The following is a 22,165-nucleotide window of genomic DNA, read 5'->3' on the forward strand; positions in this document are numbered from 1 at the left end:
ATTCTCTTTGAAATTAATTAACTCTGGAGGTATCAAACTGCTAATCAGAAAACTTGCGATTTGTAATTAATGCGGAGTATAAAGTTTAGGTTAACTGAGCAATAGGTTCTACAAGTTCTGGAAGTAATTGAAAAACAATTGTCATTTTCATAAATTCAGATGTGGAAGAGCTCTAGAAGCAATTATCTGAAAGGGCAGGTCAGCTCTATTGGCTCATCTTTATCTTTTCTCTCTGGAATGATTGCAGATTGCCTTACACTGATCAGTCTTCTTTGCTTCAGTACCTGATGTAGAACTGTAGTCCTCTGATGTGCGTTTAAGACATTGCTACATTAGGTTTCTACTGATACGTTTAAAGGGAGTGGTTTTTTTTCCACAGAATTTGATGTGGATATTATGGCAGGGACAATACAAAATACTGTTGCAGCTCCCAATTTCTTTTCCTGAATTATTTTTGCTTGGTTTGCCATCAGCAGTGAGGACACGTAAAAGTAGGCTTATTCCAGAAGCTCTGATCGAAAAAATCTGCATTTGGGGTTGACAGTACATTTATTGAACAAAGGGCATAATTTGCACACTGTTATTATTTTGGAAAAGGTAGTACAGTGGATTCCAGTTAATTGGGCCATCAGTTAATCGAGGCAGTCACTTATTTGGGACAACTCTTAAAGAACAAAAACTAATTGAGAAAATTGCCAGGATTCCCTTCATTTTTTTGGGACACCATGCTACTTAATTGGGACTTGAGACTGTTGCCGAACAGTTTCTAGCTAGTGTCAGTCACGTGCACTTCTGTGGCCATTAAACATTACACCATGCTTAGAACGAGCAGTTTTTAAATAGCATCGGACACGTGTGCTTGTGTTATGTTACCCATTTGGCCGATTCAAAATGCAGTGATTTTTGATCATTTTGTTGACATGGAAAAAGTTCAGAATCTTGCCAAGATGCCACGAAAAGATTTGCTACTAGCCAGAAAAATGACCCTACTGGACCAAATTAAAAGCCATCCGCCTAACACAGTCAGCTAGCAGAGATAACTGGAGTGCGGAAATCTACAGTCGCATGCCTGAGACATCAGCAAGATAAACTGCGAGAAGAATGGGTATTATGCGAGGGACAACAGGGAACATTCCAAAAATTGAAAGCGTGACAATGAGAACCAGATGTTGAAGAGGCCCTCAGTCGGTGGTTTTCTACTGTAACTGGATGAGGTGACCATGTCAGTGGACCATTAGTCAGAGGAGCTAGCCGAGAAGCTGGGTCATGAAGATTTCAGAGCAACAGAATGGTTCATTGTTTCGATGGAAATGTAGGCACCACATTAAATTCAAGAAAGCACTTAGTGAGATAGGTAGTGCTGATGTTGTAAGTGCAGTAACACAGAAGTCTACAAAACTCCCCAACTTGCTTCAAAAATTTTGTACAGATGATACATATATCTACAATGCTGATGAAACAGGCTTTTATTTAAATCGCACTACACTGAACGGTTTCCTTGGCTACAAACATGCAACACTATCAGGTTCAAAGAAAACAATGGATTAGTCATAGTCGTAGTCATAGCCATACTTTATTGATCTCCCGGGGGAAATTGGTTTTTGTTACAGTTGCACCATAATAATAAATAGTAATAGAACCATAAATAGTTAAATAGTAATATGTAAATTATGCCAGTAAATTATGAAATAAATCCAGGACCAGCCTATCGGCTCAGGGTGTCTGACCCTCCAAGAGAGGAGTTGTAAAGTTTGATGGCCACAGGCAGGAATGACTTCCTATGACGCTCTGTGCTGCATCTCGGTGGAATGAGTCTCTGGCTGAATGTACTGCTGTGCCCACCCAGTACATTATGTAGTGGATGGGAGACATTAACCAAGATGGCATGCAACTTAGACGGCATCCTCTTTTCAGACACCACCGTGAGAGAGTCCAGTTCCATCCTTACAACATCACTGGCCTTAGAATGAGTTTGTTGATTCTGTTGGTGTCTGCTACCCTCAGCCTGCTGCCCCAGCACACAACAGCAAACATGATAGCACTGGCCACCACAGGCTCGTGGAACATCCTCAGCATCGTCTGGCAGATGTTAAAGGACCTCAGTCTCCTCAGGAAATAGAGCCGGCTCTGACCCTTCTTGTAGACAGCCTCAGTGTTCTTTGACCAGTCCAGTTTATTGTCAATTCGTATCCCCAGGTATTTGTAATCCTCCACCATGTCCACACTGACGGATTGCATAATTGATTGATTATCTATATGAAGTATCAGTGCTGATTTTGTTTATTTACAGTCAATCAAAAGAACACGGCAGTATACACTGGATGACTTCATCCACTAATAAATTCTAGGAACTAATGCTTAGTTTTATTGTACTGTAGTAGTATTGCTAGTGTCCTCTTTTTCTTCTGTATTTCATTTAAATACATAATTTGTTACTCAGTTAAACAGTAGCTTTTTTATACCTTTTTGGCTATTTCCATGAAACATTGGGTAATTGGGGCAGTTGCTTAATTGGACCAAAATGTATTGGTGTAATGTGTCCCAATTAACTGGAATCCACAGTAATACCAAATGTAGATTCTCAAAAACCATTGTTAATTGTATTTGAGATTCTGGATGTCATGTTAATGCGATAAAACTCCTTTGGGAGTTTAAGTGTCATACTAAGAACTACAAAGGAGCCTGAAAATATACCATTTCATAATGATAAATGTAATTTATGAAAAATATAAAAAATTACCTGGAAATTTTGGCTACAAGAAATGCTGTATAAAGAAAGCAAAATAAATTTGATACTGCTTCATGTAAGTTTAAAAATTGCTAGCTTGTAGTATATTTATGCCTGCAAGTGTAGAGTTTTAGTTCAACACTGCATTGTAAATCAGCACAGGTGAGATGTTCCATAGCCTCTCATTCAATAAAAACATTGGTAACAAAAAATTAATATGTTAAGACAAATTATCCAGTTTTTTTAGTAATTGCTAAAATGATATTTCGGTAATGTATTGACAGTAAGTCTTATAACAGTGTTCAATGAACCCACACACTAAAATTTAGGTCTGAATATTTGCGAAAGGTTTGCTCTCTAGTTCATCATAGTCTCCTTTATTTTTATCTAAATAGGTGGTGGCACTTACCTTATTACTGGGCTGGGATGAAGATGTATGATTTTGTGGCTGGAAGTCAGTGTTTGACAAGTAGTTACATCCTTACCAAGTCAAGAGCTCTGGAACTATTCCCTATGCTGAAAAAAGAAAAGCTTCTAGGAGCCGTTGTGTACTATGATGGTAACCATTTTATTTTAATTATGTCTAAAGGGCTTTAAATATCTGTCAAGGGGGAATCGGAAATAGTGCTTGCACAAGCTTAACATTAGTGGCTTTTTTAAGATTTTTTTTAAAACTATCGATATTCAAGCACTTAAGGCAAGTATTTTCACATGTTACAGTTATTGCATGTTAAAGTCTGTCAGCCCTTATCTTTAAGTATAATTGTGTCAAGTACAGGCAGTCCCCCAGGTTACATAAGGGTTCTGTTTCTGTGAACTACCTGTAAGCCAGAAACATTCATATTCCATAATAACACATTTCATATTGCTTTACATTCACTAGTCATAAGTCTTACATTTCATTGAATACTCACCGTAATACTAACCATAGTTAAACTAATGGAATGTATACTGTATCTAGCCAATAATGAAAACCATCACATATTTTATTTTATTTTTTGCTGTTTTTTAAAATGCTTTAAAATATATGGGAGAATTGAATCATAAAATTCAATATGGTGGCACGCCAGCTTAGTGGTTAGTACAGGCAACCTGGGTTCAATTCATGCCGCTGGCTGTGAGAAGTTTGTACGTTCTCCCCATGACCATGTGGGTTTCTTCCAGGTGCTCTGGTTTCCTCCCACAGCCCAAAGACGTACCAGTTGGCGGATTAATTGGTCATTGTAAATTGTCCCATGATTAGGCTAGGGTTAAATTGGAGTTCTGCTGGGCGGTGTGACTCAAAGGGCTGGCAAGGCCTGTACCTCGCTGTTTCTCATTAAATAAATATATGTCGGATTTTTGTAACTCACACCATCTGTAATCTGAGGTACCCCTCCAGAGTAATGATGCCTGTTCGGATAAACTCTTGGATGAATCTTAACTCCCCAAAAGAAAGATAAATTGCTGAAATTTCAGAGATCAAAATTCCAAAGATCTGGATTTGGTGATCAAAAGACTTAAATTTGCCTGTTTGTGGTTTGAACCAGTGATATGGGAATGTACCTTCTGTGGACTGGTAAACTGGATCGTGTGCCCTCTTGACAGTAAGTCTATCTGAAGTTGTTTGAGTGAATTGTACCAGGCCTAAGTTACCCAACTGGTGAGCTGAGGAAATAAGGGTTAAATGGATAACGTAAATGCTATTCCCTGTGCACTGGAGGACCAGGAATATTTGCTGATGTTGTAAATTATCTAGTATTCAGGTATCCCCTCCTCAATGTAGACAGGCAACCAAGAGGAAAAGAAAATTACATTCTGAATGGAAAGGCTACTGGAAAGAAACTCAGGGAAATCCATTCTTCCAGGTTATTTGACTGGACTCTCCTGTAACTATTCACCTCTGGGCTAACACTCAGACCTTACTCCCTATAACTGTTAGGAATCCTTTCATTAATATGAGATAGGCAATATATCAGAATTTTCAGCTATCGGAAGCTTCTAGAAGTAGACTTATTAGTCATAAAGTGCAGATGAACAGAAACAAATTTAAGAATGTTTCAATTTCAGGACAGTATTTAAGATAACAGAAACACATTTTCAAAATTCAGTGTATCAATAGTATTGGTTTTCCTGAAAGCTCCCGTTCATAAGGACTTGGATCAAGTTTAAAATGAACAAATTTCATGGGAAGGGACTCCTGGGGATGTGTCCTGACTGTGATGCTTTGGCCAGATGCTTTGGATTTCATACCAAAAAAAGGTACTTGGGTCATGCCAAAGCATCCATTGTGCTTGAATGTATATCCAGGTGAAGGGATGGGGGATGTAGTGCAGGAAAGGTGAAAAACTCTTATCTGACCTATCATAGCTGGGATCGTTCAAAATTTCACAGAAAATTCTGAATACATGCTCAAATGTTAGAAGGCCATATTCTAATGCAAGAGTCTATTTTACTGCAGGGTAGATGTGCTCTATGTTGGCATCAGAAAAGCAAACCATATGTTAGTTGTTATCCTGGGTGTATACAGCATGTCCCATCTAGTCAAGGTTTCCTTTGTAGCCGCAAACTCTCTCCTTTATTTCTTACGGGTACTTGTCAGACTTCATTTAGCATTTTCTGACATCCAGATTCTCTTGGAAGGGAAAAGGCAACATATTTTTTTTTAAAGAATGTGACTGAAATCTGAGCAGTGATATGTCAGATCCATTCATGCAGCTGAAGGAATATTGAAGAAGACACCTTATTCTGAAGCCATGTGAAGGGATCTTGGTATTTGGATGTGCTTTTCTTGATAGATGCACTGTATGATGTGGGGCTTAAGCAATCTTACGAGACAGTCTTGGGTTTGTCAGGAAGTACTATATATCTCTGTGCTTAGATACGTATGTACGTTGGAGCCTTTGGGTTGTCTTCTTGTAATAAAACATAAGAGCTTTGCATTCCACAGCAGTTCACCAGCTCAGAGGATCCATCCCCACAAGCATGCAGATGATAACTGCGTCTCCTGCTGTTACCTGCAACAATTTAATTGGACAAGTCTGCCCAGTCAAGCATTTGCAGGCTCGTGACTTGGAGACATGAAATTCATTGTCATTATTGTCTCTGTCATTTTAGATCGTTTTATTCCAGTGCAGAATTTTCTTCACTTCAATACACAGTCTTCCTTTAGGAAATGGGGATTATGACTGAGGCTGAGTGGGAGCAGGACACTGAACTACACTTACCTCAGGGGGAACGGCAGATTAAATTGGCTTTGCTCACTGACTTGATGACTGTATGTGTAGCTGTGCTTTATGTTTTGTTGGAGTGCTGCATGAGAAATCTTTGCTATCCAGCTTACTGAACCTTTAAATATCTTCAGTTTTATTTATTTAACAAGATTACTTGTTCGAGTCGTTTGACCAGAGGTTAGCAATTTGAATTTTCTGAAAGAGGAGCACGGTTTTTGGTTTTCAAGGTTTTCTAACTTTAATTGGATAAAAGTATGAAATAAGAAGGAAAAATAGTTGTGATTTTAGACTGAAACAATCATTGATCTTTGCTTACGGTTTGCAGACTAAACTTGCAATTTTGGTATTTGAAGATTAAAGTGACAGCAATCATCGATCATTTCATTGTATTTACAGAACAAATGTTTAAGAGGATTTAACGGTATACTCATCTTGCCTATGTTGCCTTATTTCAAGTTAGTGTCCTTTCCTTTTGCACCTTTTCCTTAAAGGATTGCATATATTAAAAGATTATATTCTTGGGATGTACAAACGTGGAAGATTGAGAGGAGATTTGATAGAGGTATACAAAATTATGAGGTACATAGATAGGGTAAATGCGAGCAAGCTTTTTCCGTGACATTGGGTAGGACCACAACTAAAGATTATGGGTTAAAGGTGAAAGGTGAGAAGTTTAAGGGGAACATGAGGGGAAACTTCCTTTACTCAGAGGGTTGTGAGAGTGTGGAAGGAGCTATCAGCACAAATGGTGCATGGGAGCTCAATTTCAACATTTTAAGAGAAGTTTGGGTAGGTGCATGGATGGTAAGGATATGGAGGTCTATGGTCCTGGTGCAGATTGATGGGAGTAGACAGGTTAAATGGGTCAGCACAGACTTGCTGGGCTGAAGGGCCCATTTCTGTGCTGTACTTTTCTATGACTCTTAATCGAAAAGCTGCAGCAAATTTCAATCAGTCCATTAGAAATGCTCGGTCTTATGGTCCAATAAGTATTTCTTTCCATTCTGAATTAGTAACTGAAAATAATTTTTGGCCCTATATGTTAACTGAGTATTAGTATTACTGGCTGTAAAACACACTTCATCTTTCTTAATGGTTCAGATATCACTGGCGTATGTCATGAAATTTGTTGTGGTGATATTTGTTGTTTCGCTGCCGCAGTACATTGCAATAAATAATAAAAAAAACCTATAAATTAGAATAATATATAATTAAATTAACTAAGTAGTGCAAGAAGAGAGCAAACAAAAATGGGGCCTGCCTCTTTGAGGCATTGCCTTTGAAGATGTCCTTGATGCAAGGGAGGCTGGTGCCCAATGTAGGTCAGCTGAGCTTGTAACTTCCTGCAGCTTTTTTCGAACCTGTGCAGTGGCCCCTCCACACCAAATAGAGATGCAACCAGTTACAATACTCTCCATGGTAAGTCTGTGCGACATTCCAAGTCTTCATAAACTCCTAACGAAATATAGCCACTGTCCTTTGTAATTGCACCAGTATGTTTGGCCGAGGATAGATCCCAGGAAATTAAACCTGCTCACCCTTCCTACTGCTGATCTGTCGACGAGGACTGGACTCCCTTCAATTAATCCCTTTGTTTTATTAACGTCTGGTGGAAGGTTGTTGTTGAGACACCATTGAACCAGCTGACCTATCTTGCTCCTACATGCCCTCCCATCACCATCGGAAATTCTGCCAACAATTGTTATCATCAGCAGCAGATTTATAGATAGTGTTTGAGCCTCGCCACACAGTCATGGGTGTAGAGAGAGTAGAGCAGTGGGCTAAGCACGCATCCCTGAGGTGCGCCAGTGTTGATTGTCAGTGAGGTGGAGATGTTATTTCTGATCCGCACAGATCGTGGTCTGCCAGTTAGGAGGGGGTTTTGGAGTTTGTTGACCAGTGCTGAGGATATGATGGTGTTGGAACACTGAGCCATAACCAACAGACAGCAGCCCAGCGTAGATATTACTAACGTGCAGGTGATCCAAGGCCGAGTGGAGAGCCAGTGAGATTGTGGCAATAGGAAAATTGCAACGGGATGGTTGCTAGAATTGCTTTTAGCTTGTGGTAGCATTAACCTTCTTACCAGTTCCTAGCCCCTAGTCATTATAAATTCAGGGCACACAGAGACTGTGCCCCTGCAATGCAGAACAATTTTGCTCACAGCACAACATTCATGATTTTATCTTCAGTCGCAATAATAAATAGAAGAAATCCCTCAAGCACAGACATTAAATGTGATTTATCTTCTCCTTTCTCTGCTCTCTTTTATCAGGGTTTTTTTTGTAATAAATCGTTAATGATGTACATAAGAATTACTTCCCCATGAAATCAGGCTTTGTTCATTTGTCACCTTTTTAAAATATTCTGCTTAAAATTGAAGAACTTATGACCTTTGACCTGGACCTAAATCAGTGTTGATTTTCTGAAACAGTATGTGTATATAAGTCACAATCGAAAATTGTTTCTTTATGAAAATCCTTTCATGTTGTATGAATTATAGGGGATGTTAATTACCACTCTTGAGCCTTTAAAGTGGAGAGTGCTGTAAATTAGACTTAGAATTATTGTTCGAAGCCTTGGCTGAAAATGAGATATATCAAATCTGACAGGGACAGATGTGACAGATCTGTTCTGACACTCTTCCATACTACAAGTCAGTGGCTTGAGGTGACTCACGCTTTCCCTCGGAATCTGTCCCCTGCTGCAGGACAACACAATGATGCACGAACGAACCTTGTGATCGCTCTCACTGCCGCCAGGTATGGTGCTGCCATAGCCAATTACGTTGAAGCAGTGAAGCTCCTGAAAAGCACAGATCCGGACACTGGAAAACAATATGTATGCGGTGCAGAGTGCAAGGATGTTGAAACAGGTAGGTACAGTATATATCACCTGAAGGAATGTTAACTCTTTCAGCACCAGTGTCTCTATTTTTCTTTGAGGCAGTTAGATCATTTAACCCAGCAGTTATTGTTCATTCTAATTCACAAGAATGCAATCTGTGATTAAAGGTATTGAGGTACCTGTGTACTGAAGTTCAGTCAAGTTTATTGTCATTTAACTATATACACGTATATGTATACCATCAAATGAGATAACGTTTCTCTAAACCAGGGTGTAAAGCACAGTAGTACACATAACGTTCATATTACACATATGAAAGTTTGGATAAAATCTACAGATGAATTATGCATAAACAAACTAAAGTGTATAAATTGAATATTGTAAGGTACAGAACAGATTAAATGGTTATACTTTGAATGCGGCGTGGCAGGGAGTTGCGACTCCTAATAGCCTGAGGGAAGAAACTGTTTCCCGTCCTGGTCGTTCTTTTTATGCATCAGTCTCCTGCCTGATGGTAGAAAGTCAAAGAGGATGCTGGATGGATGGGTGGGCTCCTTAATTACACTAAGGACCCTGGGTGTGCATCACTCCTGATAAATGTCCCCGATGGATGGTGGGAGACCCTTACCAAGTGTCAGTCATTGAGGTCTTGGATTAATCTGGACACACAGATTATTGGCTGAACATTGGGCCAGTAGATAGATAGGCTTTCACAACTTAAATATTATTGCTGTCCTATTTGGCTTGCATAATAAATGCAACCGAAGGTGAAAATCAGGAGATACAGCCTACATACATAGCGTGGTTATTATGATTCCTTGCTGACAAAGCATTTTGGAACATTTTAGAATTGCAACTGCTATGGGATGCCCCTGCCAGGGTAATCCAAGTGTGACCTAAAGATCAGCTCCTGAACCCACAAAGAAAACCTACTTCATCTTGTTCAAGGGCCTCTTCATCCTTATCAGTAACTCCCCCCTGCTTTCAGCAAATTGTAAAGCCATGGCAGCTTCCTCACTCAAGGCCTGATTAAAATACCATCTGGTGCTACATTAACATCTTTGGACCTTTTATGTGGTTTTTTTGTTAAAACCGTTGCCCAAATTCAACGAGCACATCGTTCTACAAACTGCTGATTTGGGAGATTGACAGCGATCGGGTGGGAAAATTGCAGCCAGAGAGAAAGTGCTGGCCAGAAATTCAGCAGAATCAGGTTCTGATTTTTAACCTTAATTACACAGTGGGTCAAAAGTCAAAAGAGATTCTAGTGAAGTTTTCTCACTGCAAGAGCAGAATAAATGATTCATTGTGATCAAAAACATTGACCTCCTGTTTCGGGTAGCCTTCAGAAATCTTACTGTGTGTTTAGGAATTAATCCATTCTCCTGTAGCTCTTCCTGTCGTAATGAACATACAATCCAATTGTCCTCTTCCCTCAGACGTACATTTTCAACTCTTGACAAAGGACCTTCAAATTGAAACCATCTTTATTTTTGTAGATGCTGCCTGACCTGCTGAGTCTTTCTCACTTTTTTAAAAACCTTTTATTTCATGTCTCTTTAGCCAGAGAGTAGTGGATTGGTGGAATTCGTTGCCACAGGTGGTTATGGAGGCCAAGTCATTGGGCATATTTAAGGCAGAGGTTGATAGGTTCTTGATTAGTTAGGGCATGAAGGGATATGGGAAGAAGGCAGAAGACTGGGGCTGAGAAGGAAAATGCATCAGCTATGATGAAATGGCGGAGCAGACTTGATGGGCCAAATGGCCTAATTTGGCTTCTATATCTTATGGTCTTATGGCCTTGTGTACAGTATTTTGGATTTTTTTAACCGACAGTTGCTTTTAAAGTCACAAAGGTGTTTGCTGGTGCAGGTCGTGAGGATGTATGCTGACAGGCCCGGGTGACTTAAATCTGAAGGATTTAAATGATTTAATTTTTTTAATGAAACTCCACTGCTGAAATTAATTATCCAGCTTTTAAGTTGATTGCCTGCAAGTCATTTTCCTCAGCTTTGCGAAACTGATCAGTTAAAAGGAAGTTAGGACAGTCAAACCAAGTTGGCAAGGGACTTTCCATCACTGTGTTAGGCTAGGATGCACCTCCCTCCACACAGCCCTCACTGTAATCAGATGATATAACTCCCTGTCTGTGCTACATTTAAAATTTCCAGGACTTGTCTGTTACAAACCCTTGCTGGCTCTGTCTGGTTAATGGAAGTTTTCAAGGTGTTTGTCCTCTCTCATTAATTACAGGAGCAGTGATTTTCTGATAACAAATAGTCAGATAATACTCTATAATTCCCTGATTTACTTTGCTCACTTTTCTTAAAATAACAGAGTGGCATGCAGGATTTTCGAGTTGAGTTGAATGGTTCCTGACTGATAATACTTTGGAAGATTTTAAATTGAACATCTGCAATAAACTCAGCCACTTCCTTTAAGCCCTTGGGCTGTAGCCATCCGTTTCTAGCTATTTTTCATTTTTTTTTATTGCTGCTGATTTCTTCGTCACACATTTTGCTTAAAATTCTGTTTGATTCAGTGTTAGTTTCCCTGTGACATCCAGGATGCTGTCCCTGTCCTCTACTGTGAATGGTGGGGCAAAATCATCTCTTAACAAGCCTGCAGGTTTTGGAATATTGTTCTTTTACTCTAGGACATAGTCTGTTATTCCCTTTTTTTTAACGTGGAATTATAATATAAGATTGTTGATTTTGATGTTATGCTAGTTTTTATTTTTTTTTATTGTGATACTGTGCAGAATAGGCCCTCCCTGCCCTTTGAGCCGCACCACCCAGCAACCCCTGATTTAACCGATCAACTGATAAGTCTTTGGACTGTGGGAGAAAACGGGAGCACCCGGAAGAAACCCATGTGGTTACAGGGAGAACATTCAAGCCCCTTACAGACAGCAACAGGAATTGAACCCAGGTTGCTGGTACTGTAAGGTGTTATGCTGACCACTACCCTACCACGTCGCTCTCATGAAACCCTTGCTATATATTTGCTGATCATTACAGTAATCTAGATTACTAATCTAGAAGTGTATGGCCATGTACTTGGGTAGAAGAAATTAAAGGGTTGACTATTTTTTAAATGGAGAGAAAATACAAAAAAAAACTGAGGTGCAAAGGGACTTAGGAGTCCTTATACAGGATTCCCTAAAGGTTAGCTTGCAGATTGAGCCTGTGGTGAGGAAGGCAAATGCTTTGATAGCATTCATTTCAAGAAGACTAGAATATAAAAGCAAAGATGTTACGTTGAGACTTTATAAGGCATTGCTGAGTCCTCACTTGGAGTATAGTGAGCAGGTTTGGGCCTCTTAACTTAGATATTATTCTTTGCTTCCTTTAGATTAGAGGTTCCCAACCTGGAGTCCACATACCCCTTGCTTAATGGTATTGGTCCATGGCATAAAAAAAAAGCTAGAAAATCCAGTTCTAGATCCCCAACCACTGGGCCGCATAGCGTGTGCTACCGGGCCGCGAGGAAACAATATGATTTGGCGATATGAGTCAGCTGCACCTTTCCTCATTCCCTGTCACGCACTGTTGAACTTGAACACCCCCCCCCACCCACCGTCTGCAAGAATATTGTCAATATTAAACCAGTCCGCAGTGCAAAAAAAGGTTGGGGACCCCTGCTCTAGATCGCCTCATGCTCCCAGGTACCACGATCAAGAGTATAGCTATCCTTCTGACTATTGCTATTCATATCCTCCCTGATAACTAGTACATCACACCTGTTGGTTGGAATTGGTCATTGCAGATCCTCATTCTCTGTCCCATGTGTCATCATTACCAGATTATCAGTAAAACCAGTTTGTTCTGATTTTTCTATCTTTCTATGAGCTATGATTGAAGTCTGGGGCATGTTACTCAAAAACTGGGTTGGGATGTTTCCAGCCTGCATTTCATCTTAAAAACTGTGAGGCGGAGAGGCTTCTATTGCAGGCACAGTCACGCAGGGCTCCATCAGTGGCTACACACTCCCACAATCTGTATCTACAACCTAGTCTGCCATTATTGTTGATATTTCACTTTAAAGCCGGCTTTAACAGGTTTTATACTAAGTGCAGAAGATTACACTGGAGAAAATTTTAAATGATTACTGCTTCAAGTTAACAGGAACAAGATAGGTTAAGTAGATCACTTTTTCAAATTTTCCATGATGTATTAAATCTATGAAATTACTCTAACTATTGTAGGCAATCTTCTCTCCTTCTCAGCCTCGGATTTCCTCTCTAACCAGAATCACAAATTTATACTCTCCTTACAGTCCATGTGGTTTGCTTGTGTAACTTCAGGAATTACTTCACCTGTGGGTTAGATCACATCACTGTGCCACTCGTGAAATTGACAAGATTATACAACAAAGATGTAGACTGGCCTTGAATGAGTCACTCTGCAAGTTGAGGTGGGCAAGTCTCTGCGTTTCACCTTCTACAAGTCCACTGCTATGTGTTTGATCTCACTGTGACCCTTCGCATAATTGGAACAGTGATCGCAAAACCTGGAAAGTTAACCACAAGCTGAGACGGAACAGCTTCCTCAATGGAAGCCACAGCTACTGGACTTCCTTCAGCATGGGCACTTTCATGCATTATTATTTGAGTAGCCACTGAACCAGTTTATTTTGACAGCACAGCTCTTCACAATAGTCTCTTAGAATAAACATAGCAAAAGTACTAACGTCAGAGGAAAAACATGGCTTCCTGACTTGCATATTCACTATTGTTTCTTCTTTGGCACTGTACCAAAATCCGGCAACGCAATTCTTCACGGCACCTTGGGAGTACGATTGTTGTAATAGTTCCCTGGGTCAACCTATGCAAACATCAAAAAACTTCCCTTCATTCTTTGCTTCCTCCATCTTCGCCAAAGACCCCCAAGACCACGTTTGTCACGTCCATTCAGTCCTTCATCGTTTCCCTGAAAAACAACTGTACTGCAAGTTAGAAAAATGTCATTTCCACACCCCAGCCATTTCCTTCCTGGGTTACATCCTTTCACGCTAAGACACTGTGGACCCAGAGAAATTGTGTGCCATCATTGAATGGCCCCGATTGTACTACCTCAAACGGCTACAGCACTTTTGGGGAGGTCTAGAACGAGGGGTCACAGTTTGAGGATAGAGGGGAAGCCTTTTAGGACCGAGGTTAGGAAAAACTTCTTCACACAGAGAGTGGTGAATCTGTGGAATTCTCTGCCACAGCAAACTGTTGAGGCCAGTTCATTAGCTATGTTTAAAAGGAAGTTAGATATGGCCCTTGTGGCTACAGGGGTCAGGGGGTATGGAGGGAAGGCTGGGTTCTGAGTTGGATGATCAGCCATGATCATAATAAATGGCGGTGCAGGCTCGAAGGGCCAAATGGCCTACTCCTGCACCTATTTTCTATGTTTCTATGTTTCTATGTTTCTTGGGATACTCCAACTTCTTCCGCTGTTTCATCTGAATCTACAGCCAAATCTCTGTTCCTCTCACCTCCCTCACCAAGTCACCTACCTCACAGATATCTGGTCTGCTGCCACAGAAACTCAAGAGATAATTCACCACCACCCCTATTCTCCTCCATCCTCTCTCAGCAAGGACGGGACAGGGAGGCACTCCCTTGTGCCTTCTTCTTTTGCAAGTTCAACTCCACACAGCACCGTTATGTAGAAGTGACGGGGAAGTATTTTCTGTTAAATGGGCCTTGGAGGAGTGGAGACATTGGCTGATGGGGAACACCAAGCCTTTCCTGATCCAGCAGAACCTCTTATCCATAAAACAGACTCGTCAACTCAACCCACGTCAGCTCACTGGCCCCTCTTCTTCAAGCAGTTCAAATTCACCATCTCCTACCAACCCAGCTGAAATGGAGATCGAATCTCAGCCTATCATTCCATCCTCCCAGATCCTCACCCCATTCGTCTGGTACCTCAAGAACCAGATCCACCAGGCCCTACAGAATGAACCTGCTCTGGCTGACAACTACATGAACTGTACATGTCATTGGCTGTGCCCTCTGAGGCACAACAGTAGGCCCACTCCACATCCCTCGCCGGCTGTCCAGGCCCTTGATGGACTCAAGATTTTCTGCAATGCCAGTTCTAGTGGCCCACCATGATCGCAGATGTACAAAATGTCAGTTTGTCCCTTCCTGCCCTCAATGTGCTCAGTCCAATTCCTCCAATTAGTGGCCCTTTGGCTTCCTACTGCCCCAGCCTGTCCACCAACGCCTGTGGTTCCACATTGCAATGGATTTCATCACAGGTCTGACACCTTCTAATGGGGCCATGGTGATTATGGCAATGGTGAGTGGGTTCCCCAAGGCGACCAACTTCATTGCCCTCCTCACAGTTCTATCAGCTGCTGAGATAGTGGATCTGGTTCTCCAATAGGTAGTTCACCTCCGCAGCTTCCCTCAGGACAACGATTTCGACAAGGACTCACAATTTGTCTCCCACTTTGGGTGAGCCTTCTGTACCCTCATTTACACCTCAGTGAGTTTGCCCTTAGGTTATCATTTGCAGACCAACAGGCAGTAAGAAAGAGCAGATCAGTAAATGGAGAAGTTTCTGTGATGCTTCACCACTTCTACCCCTTCCAGGTGGAAGAAGTATCTGGTTTGGGCTGAGATTTCCCTAATTTACACACCTTGTCTACCACAGGTATGGCTACCAGCTTCTGTTGTTCCCCACAGAGGAGACAACAGTAGAGGTCCCATCCACCAAGGCCCTAGTGGGCCACTGCTTGAATGCTTGGAAGTAGTCATGGAGGGCCACCCTTGCTGCCAACTGTGCCTACTGCTGGCAGGCCAGTCACCAGTGGTGCCCAGCCAGACTATTCCGGCCTGGGTACCATGTCTGGCTGTCCATCCAAGATCTGCTCCAGTGAACCAACTTAGAACATAGAACATAGAAATTTACACCATATTACAGCCCTTTCAGCCCACAACGTGGTCCTAACCATGTAACCTGCTCTAGAGAGTGCCTAGGATTTCCTAGCGCATAGCCCTCCATTTTTCTAAGAGGGTCTCAAAAGACCCTATTGTATCCACTTCCACCACCACCGCCGGCAGTGCATTCCGCGTACCCACCACCCTCTGTGTGGAAAAACTTACCCCTGACATCCCCTTGGTACCTATTTCCAAGCACTTTAAATCTATGCCCCCTTGTGTTAGCCATTTCAGCTCTGGGAAAAGGCCTTTGGCCTTCCACGTGATCAATGCCTCTCATTATGTTATACACCTCTATCAGGTCACCTCTCATCCTCTGTTGCTCCAAAGAGAAAAGGCCAAGTTCACTCGAACTATTCTCATAAGGTACACCCTCCAATCCAGGCAACATCCTTGTAAATCTCCTCTGCACTCTCTGTATAGCATCCAGATCCTTCCTGTAGTGAGGTGACCTGAACTGAACACAGTACTCCAAGTGGGGTTTGACCAAGGTCCTATATAGCTATAACATTACCTTACGGCTCTTGAACTCAATCCCATGGTTGATGAGTGCCAACACATCACACACCTTCTTAACAACACTGTCAAGCTGCGCAGCAGCTTTGAGCATCCTATCGATACGAATCCCAAGATCTCTCAGATCCTCCACGCTGCCGAGAGTCTTACCATTTATATTATGTTCTGTTATCAAATTGGACCTACCAGAATGAACCACTTCACACTTATCTGGGTTGAAGTCCATCTGCCACTTCTCAGCCCAGTTCTGCATCCTATCGATGTCACACTGTAACCTCTGACAACCCTCCAGACTATCCGCAACACCCCCAACCTTTGTGTCATCAGCAAGCCTACTAACCCACCCTTCTACTTCTTTATTCAGGTCATTTGTAAAAATCACAAAGAGGAGGGGACCCAGAACAGATCCCTGTGGATCTCCACTAGTTACCATCCTCCATGCAGAATACACACCATCTAGACCACCCTTTGCCTTCTGTGGGAGAGCCAATTCTGGATTCACAAAGCAAGGTCTCCTTGGATCCCATGCCTCCTTACTTTCTGAATGAGCCTTGCATGGGGAACCTTATCAAGTGCCTTACTGAAATCCATATACACTGCATCCACTGTTCTACCTTCATCAATGTGTTTTGTTACTTCCTCAAAGAATTCCCATCAGGCTCGTAAGGCACGACCTGCCCTAGACAAAGCCATGCTGACTATCCCTAATCAGATTATGTCTCTTTAAATGCTCATAAATTCTGCCCCTCAGGATCTTCTCCAACAACTTGCCCACCACTGAAGTCAGACTTTCTTTTCTATAATTTCGTGGATTATCTGTACTCCCTTTCTTGAACAAGGGAACAACATTTTCAACCCTCCAATCCTCCAGTACTTCTCCCGTCCCTACTGATGATGCATAGATCATCGCAAGAGGCTCAGCAATCTCCTCCCTCACTTCCCACAGTAGCCTGGGGTGTATCTTATTTGGTCCCGGTGACTTAACTAACTTAAAGGTTTTCAAAAGCTCTAGCACATCCCCTTTCTTGATGTCTATATGCTGAAATGTTTCAGTCCGCTGTAAGTTATCCCCACAATTGCCAAAGTCTGTTTCTCTGGTGAATACTGAAGCAAAGTATTCATTAAGTACCTCTGCTACCTCCTCTGACTCCTTGTACACGTTTCCACTATCGCACCTGATTGGTCCTATTCTCACATGGCTCATCCTCTTGCTCTTTACATATTTGTAGAATGCCTTGGGGTTTTCCTTAATTCTGCTCATCAAGGCCTTCTCATGGCCCCTTTTGGCTCTCCTAAATCCATTCTTAAGCTCCTTCTAACAACCTTGTAATATTCTAGAGCAGTACCTGGTTTCTTGAAGATTTCGTAAGTTTTTCTTTTCTTCTTTACTAGATTTTCTACATACTCTGTACACCATGGTTTTTTAACTCTACCATCCTTTCCCTACCTCAATGGAACATACCTATGCAGAACTCCATGCAAATGTTCTCTGAACATTTGCCACATTTCTGCTGTGCATTTCCCTGAGAACATCTGCTCCCAATTTATGCTCCCAAGTTCCTGCCTAATAGCATCATATTTCCCCCTATCCCAATTAACTGTTTTCCTGAATTGTCCACTCCTGTCCTTCTCCAGCACTATGGTGAAGGAGATAGGGTTGTGGTCACTGCCTCCAAAATGCTCGCCCACCAAGAGATCTGACACTTGACCAGGTTCACTTCCCAATACTGGATCAAGTACAGCCTCTCTAGCTGGCTTATCTACTTGCGCTAAGGAGATGTCAATCAATGTTAGGAAAGTTAAAATCTCCCGTCACGACAACCCTATTATTATTGTCCCATTCCAGAATCTGCCTCCCTATCTGCTCCTTGATGCCCCTGTTACTACTGGGGACCTGTAAAAACACCCATTATTGCCCCTTTCCTGTTTCTGGTTTCCACCTACACTGACTCAGTAGATAATCCCTCCATGGCTTCCTCCTTTTCTGCAGCCATGACATTATCCCTAATTAGCAATGCCATGCCCCCACCTCTTTTGCCTCCCTCTCTATTCTTTTTGAAACATCTAAAGCCCGGCACATTCAGCAGCCATTCCTGGTCCTGAGACATTCAAGTCTCAGTAATGCCCACAACATCACAGTTCCCCGTATTGATCCACGCTCTAAGTTCATCGGCCTTGTTTATGATACTTCCACAAGTACTTGCTCTGGTTTGTTGGTTGCTTCAAGACTACGCATCACATCAATCTAGTCACTAAAGTCTCCAGCTGCCACTGTCCCTCAGGATCACACATACCTTCCATGTGTCCTACATTAGGCCCATTGCCCATGGACCACTCAAACCACCTAAGCCTGCACCTCCACACCTTAGAATAGTGGAAAGTGGTGTAGTGTACCTGGTTCACCAGTTGACGGAATTATGTCATCATGGACAGCACCTGGTTGACTGGGAAGGGTATGGCCCAGAGGAGAGGACTTCAGTGCTGTCTAGTTTCATCTTGGCTCCATCACTCATGGAAGAGTTCCACCGGACAGATTTGGATTGTCCTGGGCTGTTGGGTGTCAGTTGTTGGTGAGGTGGGGGGAGAGTCCTATCACGCCCACACAGGCAGGCACCTCCTAGTCTTCACCTAGCTAACAGAAATCACCTGCCACTCATTTCCAACTCATCACCTGCAGCCGATTTAAACCCAGCTCTCATCCACAAACCTCATTCACTCAGCGAACTAGCCAGCCTCAACCTGTTGATTTTGGCCTCCAGTCACCTCGTTGCCTGTTGTGCTTTGTACCTGTCCTCTCTGGTGTTGTGTCCATTGTGGCTTATTGTTATTGCTCACCGCTAAAACTGACTCCGCTGTTCTGCTTTTGGGTTAAGCTTCCTCTACATTTCCTTCCTTTCTTTTTAAATCTTTTTATTGAATTAGTACACAAAAGGTAAACCATATAGGCACTGATACACAGTTGCAATATAACTTTACAAGAGATATTAATACACAAAAAAAAAGTTAGTACCAACAGTGCAGTTTAGATATAAAATAACCAGGTAATATAATAGTATACTAATTTTCAAACATGTCAATAAGGAATTTCCTGACACCAAGTGCATATTATTTGAAAGGACTGCACTAATTTGGCCAAACCTGACCTCCCTATATTTGAATGCCTGGATTTCTTTGAAGTGTCTTACTGTACTGTAACTCAGGTGCTGAGGCCAGGCGACAACTTTCAGACACTTCCTCCTACTCACCTCTCGAACAGGACCCCACTGGGTCATTGTCACCCACACCATCACTGACCTTATTAACTCTGGGGATGTCCCATCCATTGCCACCAACCTCATAGTTCCTTTACCCTGCACCTCTCATTTCTACCTCCTACCCAAGATCCACAAACCTGCCTGTCCAGGTAGACCCATTGTTTCTGCTTGTTCCTGCCCCACTGAACTTACATTCTGCGTACCTCAGCTCTGTTTTTTCCCCACCATCTTCAGCCCCATCCTACCTACATCCATAATACTTCACACACTCTGGATCTTTTCAATGACTTTGAGTTCCCTGGTATCATTTGTCTTATTTTCACCATAGTGTCCAGTCCCTATACACCTCCACCCCCAATCAGGAGGGCCTTAAAGCTCCCCATTTCTTTCTAGAGAAGACCCAACCTATTCCCCTACACCACCATTCTCCTCCCACTTGCTTCAAACAAAAGGTGTAGCCATGGGAACTGGCATGGCTCCCTGTTATGCCTGCCTTTTTGTCATCTACGTGAAACAGTCTCTGTTCCCTGCCTACACGTGTATCACTCCCCAACTTTTCCTGTGCTACGTCAACGACTGCATTGGTGCTGCTTCCTGCACCCATGCTATGCTTGTTAACTTCATCAACTTTGTTCCAACTTCCACCCTGCCCTTAAGTTCACTTGGTCCATTTCTGACACCTCCCTCCCCTTTCTCAATCTCTCTGTCTCCATCTCTGGAGACAGTTTATCTACTGATATTGTTTATAAACCTACTGATACCCACAGCTACCTGGACTGTATCCCTACCCACCCTGTCACTTGAAAAAAATGCCACCCCTTTCTCTCAATTCCTACTCTCAGCTGTATCTGCTCTCAGGACGAGGCTTTTCATTCCAGAACTAATATGTCCACCTTCTTCAAAGAAAGGGGTTTCCCTTCCTCCGCCATCAACACTGCCCCTAACCGTATCTCTTCCATTTCACGCACATCTGCCCTCACCCGATCCTCCCGCCACCCCACCAAGGATAGAGTTCCTCTTGTCCTCATCACCACTCCACTAACCTCCTCGTCCAGCACATAATTCTCCGTAACTTCCGCCATCTGCAATGGGATCCCACCACCAAGCACGTCATCCTGCCCCCCCGCCCCCACTCTCCACTTTCCGCAGTGATCGCTCCCTACGTGATTTCCTTGTCCATTCCTCCCTCCCGACTGGTCTCCCTCCTGGTACTTATCCTTGCAAGCGGAACAAGTATGGAGTTTAATACAGACAAGTGTGAGGTATTGCACTTTGGAAGGACAAACCAAGGTAGAACATACAGGGTAAATGGTAAGGCACTGAGGAGTGCAGTAGAACAGAGGGATCTGGGAATACAGATACAAAATTCCCTAAAAGTGTCATCACAGGTAGATAGGGTCGTAAAGAGAGCTTTTGGTACATTGGCCTTTATTAATCGAAGTATTGAGTATAAGAGCTGGAATGTTATGATGAGGTTGTATAAGGCATTGGTGAGGCCGAATCTGGAGTATTGTGTTCAGTTTTGGTCACCAAATTACAGGAAGGATATAAATAAGGTTGAAAGAGTGCAGAGAAGGTTTACAAGGATGTTGCCAGGACTTGAGAAACTCAGTTACAGAGAAAGGTTGAATAGGTTAGGACTTCATTCCCTGGAGTGTAGAAGAATGAGGGGAGATTTGATAGAGGTATATAAAATTATGATGGGTATAGATAGAGTGAATGCAAGCAGGCTTTTTCCACTGAGGCAAGGGGAGAAAAAAACCAGAGGACATGGGTTAAGGGTGAAGGGGGAAAAGTTTAAAGGGAACATTAGGGGGGGCTTCTTCACACAGAGAGTGGTGGGAGTATGGAATGAGCTGCCAGATGAGGTGGTAAATGAGGGTTCTTTTTTAACATGTAAGAATAAAATGGACAGATACATGGATGGGAGGTGTATGGAGGGATATGGTCCATATTGCAGGTCAGTGGGACTAGGCAGAAAATGGTTCGGTACAGCCAAGAAGGGCCAAAAGGCATGTTTCTGTGCTGTAGTTTTTCTATGGTTTCTAAGTACTGTACTTGCCCCTACGCCTCCTTCTTCACTACCATTCATTCAGGGCCCAAACATTGCTTCGAGCTGAGGCGACATTTCAGCCGTGAGTCCGTTGGAATCATCTACTGTATCTGGTGCTCCTGGTGTGGCCTGCTGTTTATCAGTGAGACCCGACGTAGATTGGGAAATTGCTTCACTGAACACCTACGTTCCGCCTGCCAGACAAAGCAGGATCACACTGTGGCCACCCATTTCATTTCTACTTCCTATTCCCATTCTGACATATCAGTCCATGGTCTCCTGTACTGCCGAGATAAGGCCACACTCAGGCTGGAGGAGCAGCACCTTATGTTCCATCTGGGTAGCCTTCAACCTGATGGCATGAGCGTTGACTTCTTGAACTTCTGGTAATTGTATCCCAACCCCCCCCCCCCAACCTTCACCGTTCCCCCATTCCCGTTTCCCTCTCTCACCTTACCTCCTGCTACCTTGTCCTTCTTCATCCTCTCCCCCAACCTTCTTGCTCTGGCTTCTCATCTTCTTTTCCCAGTCCTGATGAAGGGTCTTGGCCTGAAGCGTCAACTGTTTACTCATTTCCATGGATGCTGTCTGGCCTGCTGAGCTCCTCCAGCATTT

General features: G+C 42.6%; 1 protein-coding gene across 5 annotated transcripts in view; it reads left to right on the top strand.

Moving 5' to 3' along the window:
- The window catches only part of gpd2 (glycerol-3-phosphate dehydrogenase 2 (mitochondrial)), a 133,847-nt gene that overhangs the window by 75,556 nt on the left and 36,126 nt on the right, over positions 1-22,165 (top strand). For 4 of the 5 annotated variants that reach the window (XM_063052277.1, XM_063052276.1, XM_063052280.1 and 1 more), the window contains 2 exons: positions 3,124-3,287; positions 8,651-8,815. In XM_063052277.1, the coding sequence (XP_062908347.1) occupies positions 3,124-3,287; positions 8,651-8,815 (329 nt within the window). The remainder of the gene's footprint in view (positions 1-3,123; positions 3,288-8,650; positions 8,816-22,165) is intronic. The other variant, XM_063052281.1, reaches the window with a different exon arrangement.

This window comes from Mobula hypostoma, chromosome 6 (assembly GCF_963921235.1).
Source record: "Mobula hypostoma chromosome 6, sMobHyp1.1, whole genome shotgun sequence".
Lineage (NCBI taxonomy): Eukaryota > Metazoa > Chordata > Chondrichthyes > Myliobatiformes > Myliobatidae > Mobula > Mobula hypostoma.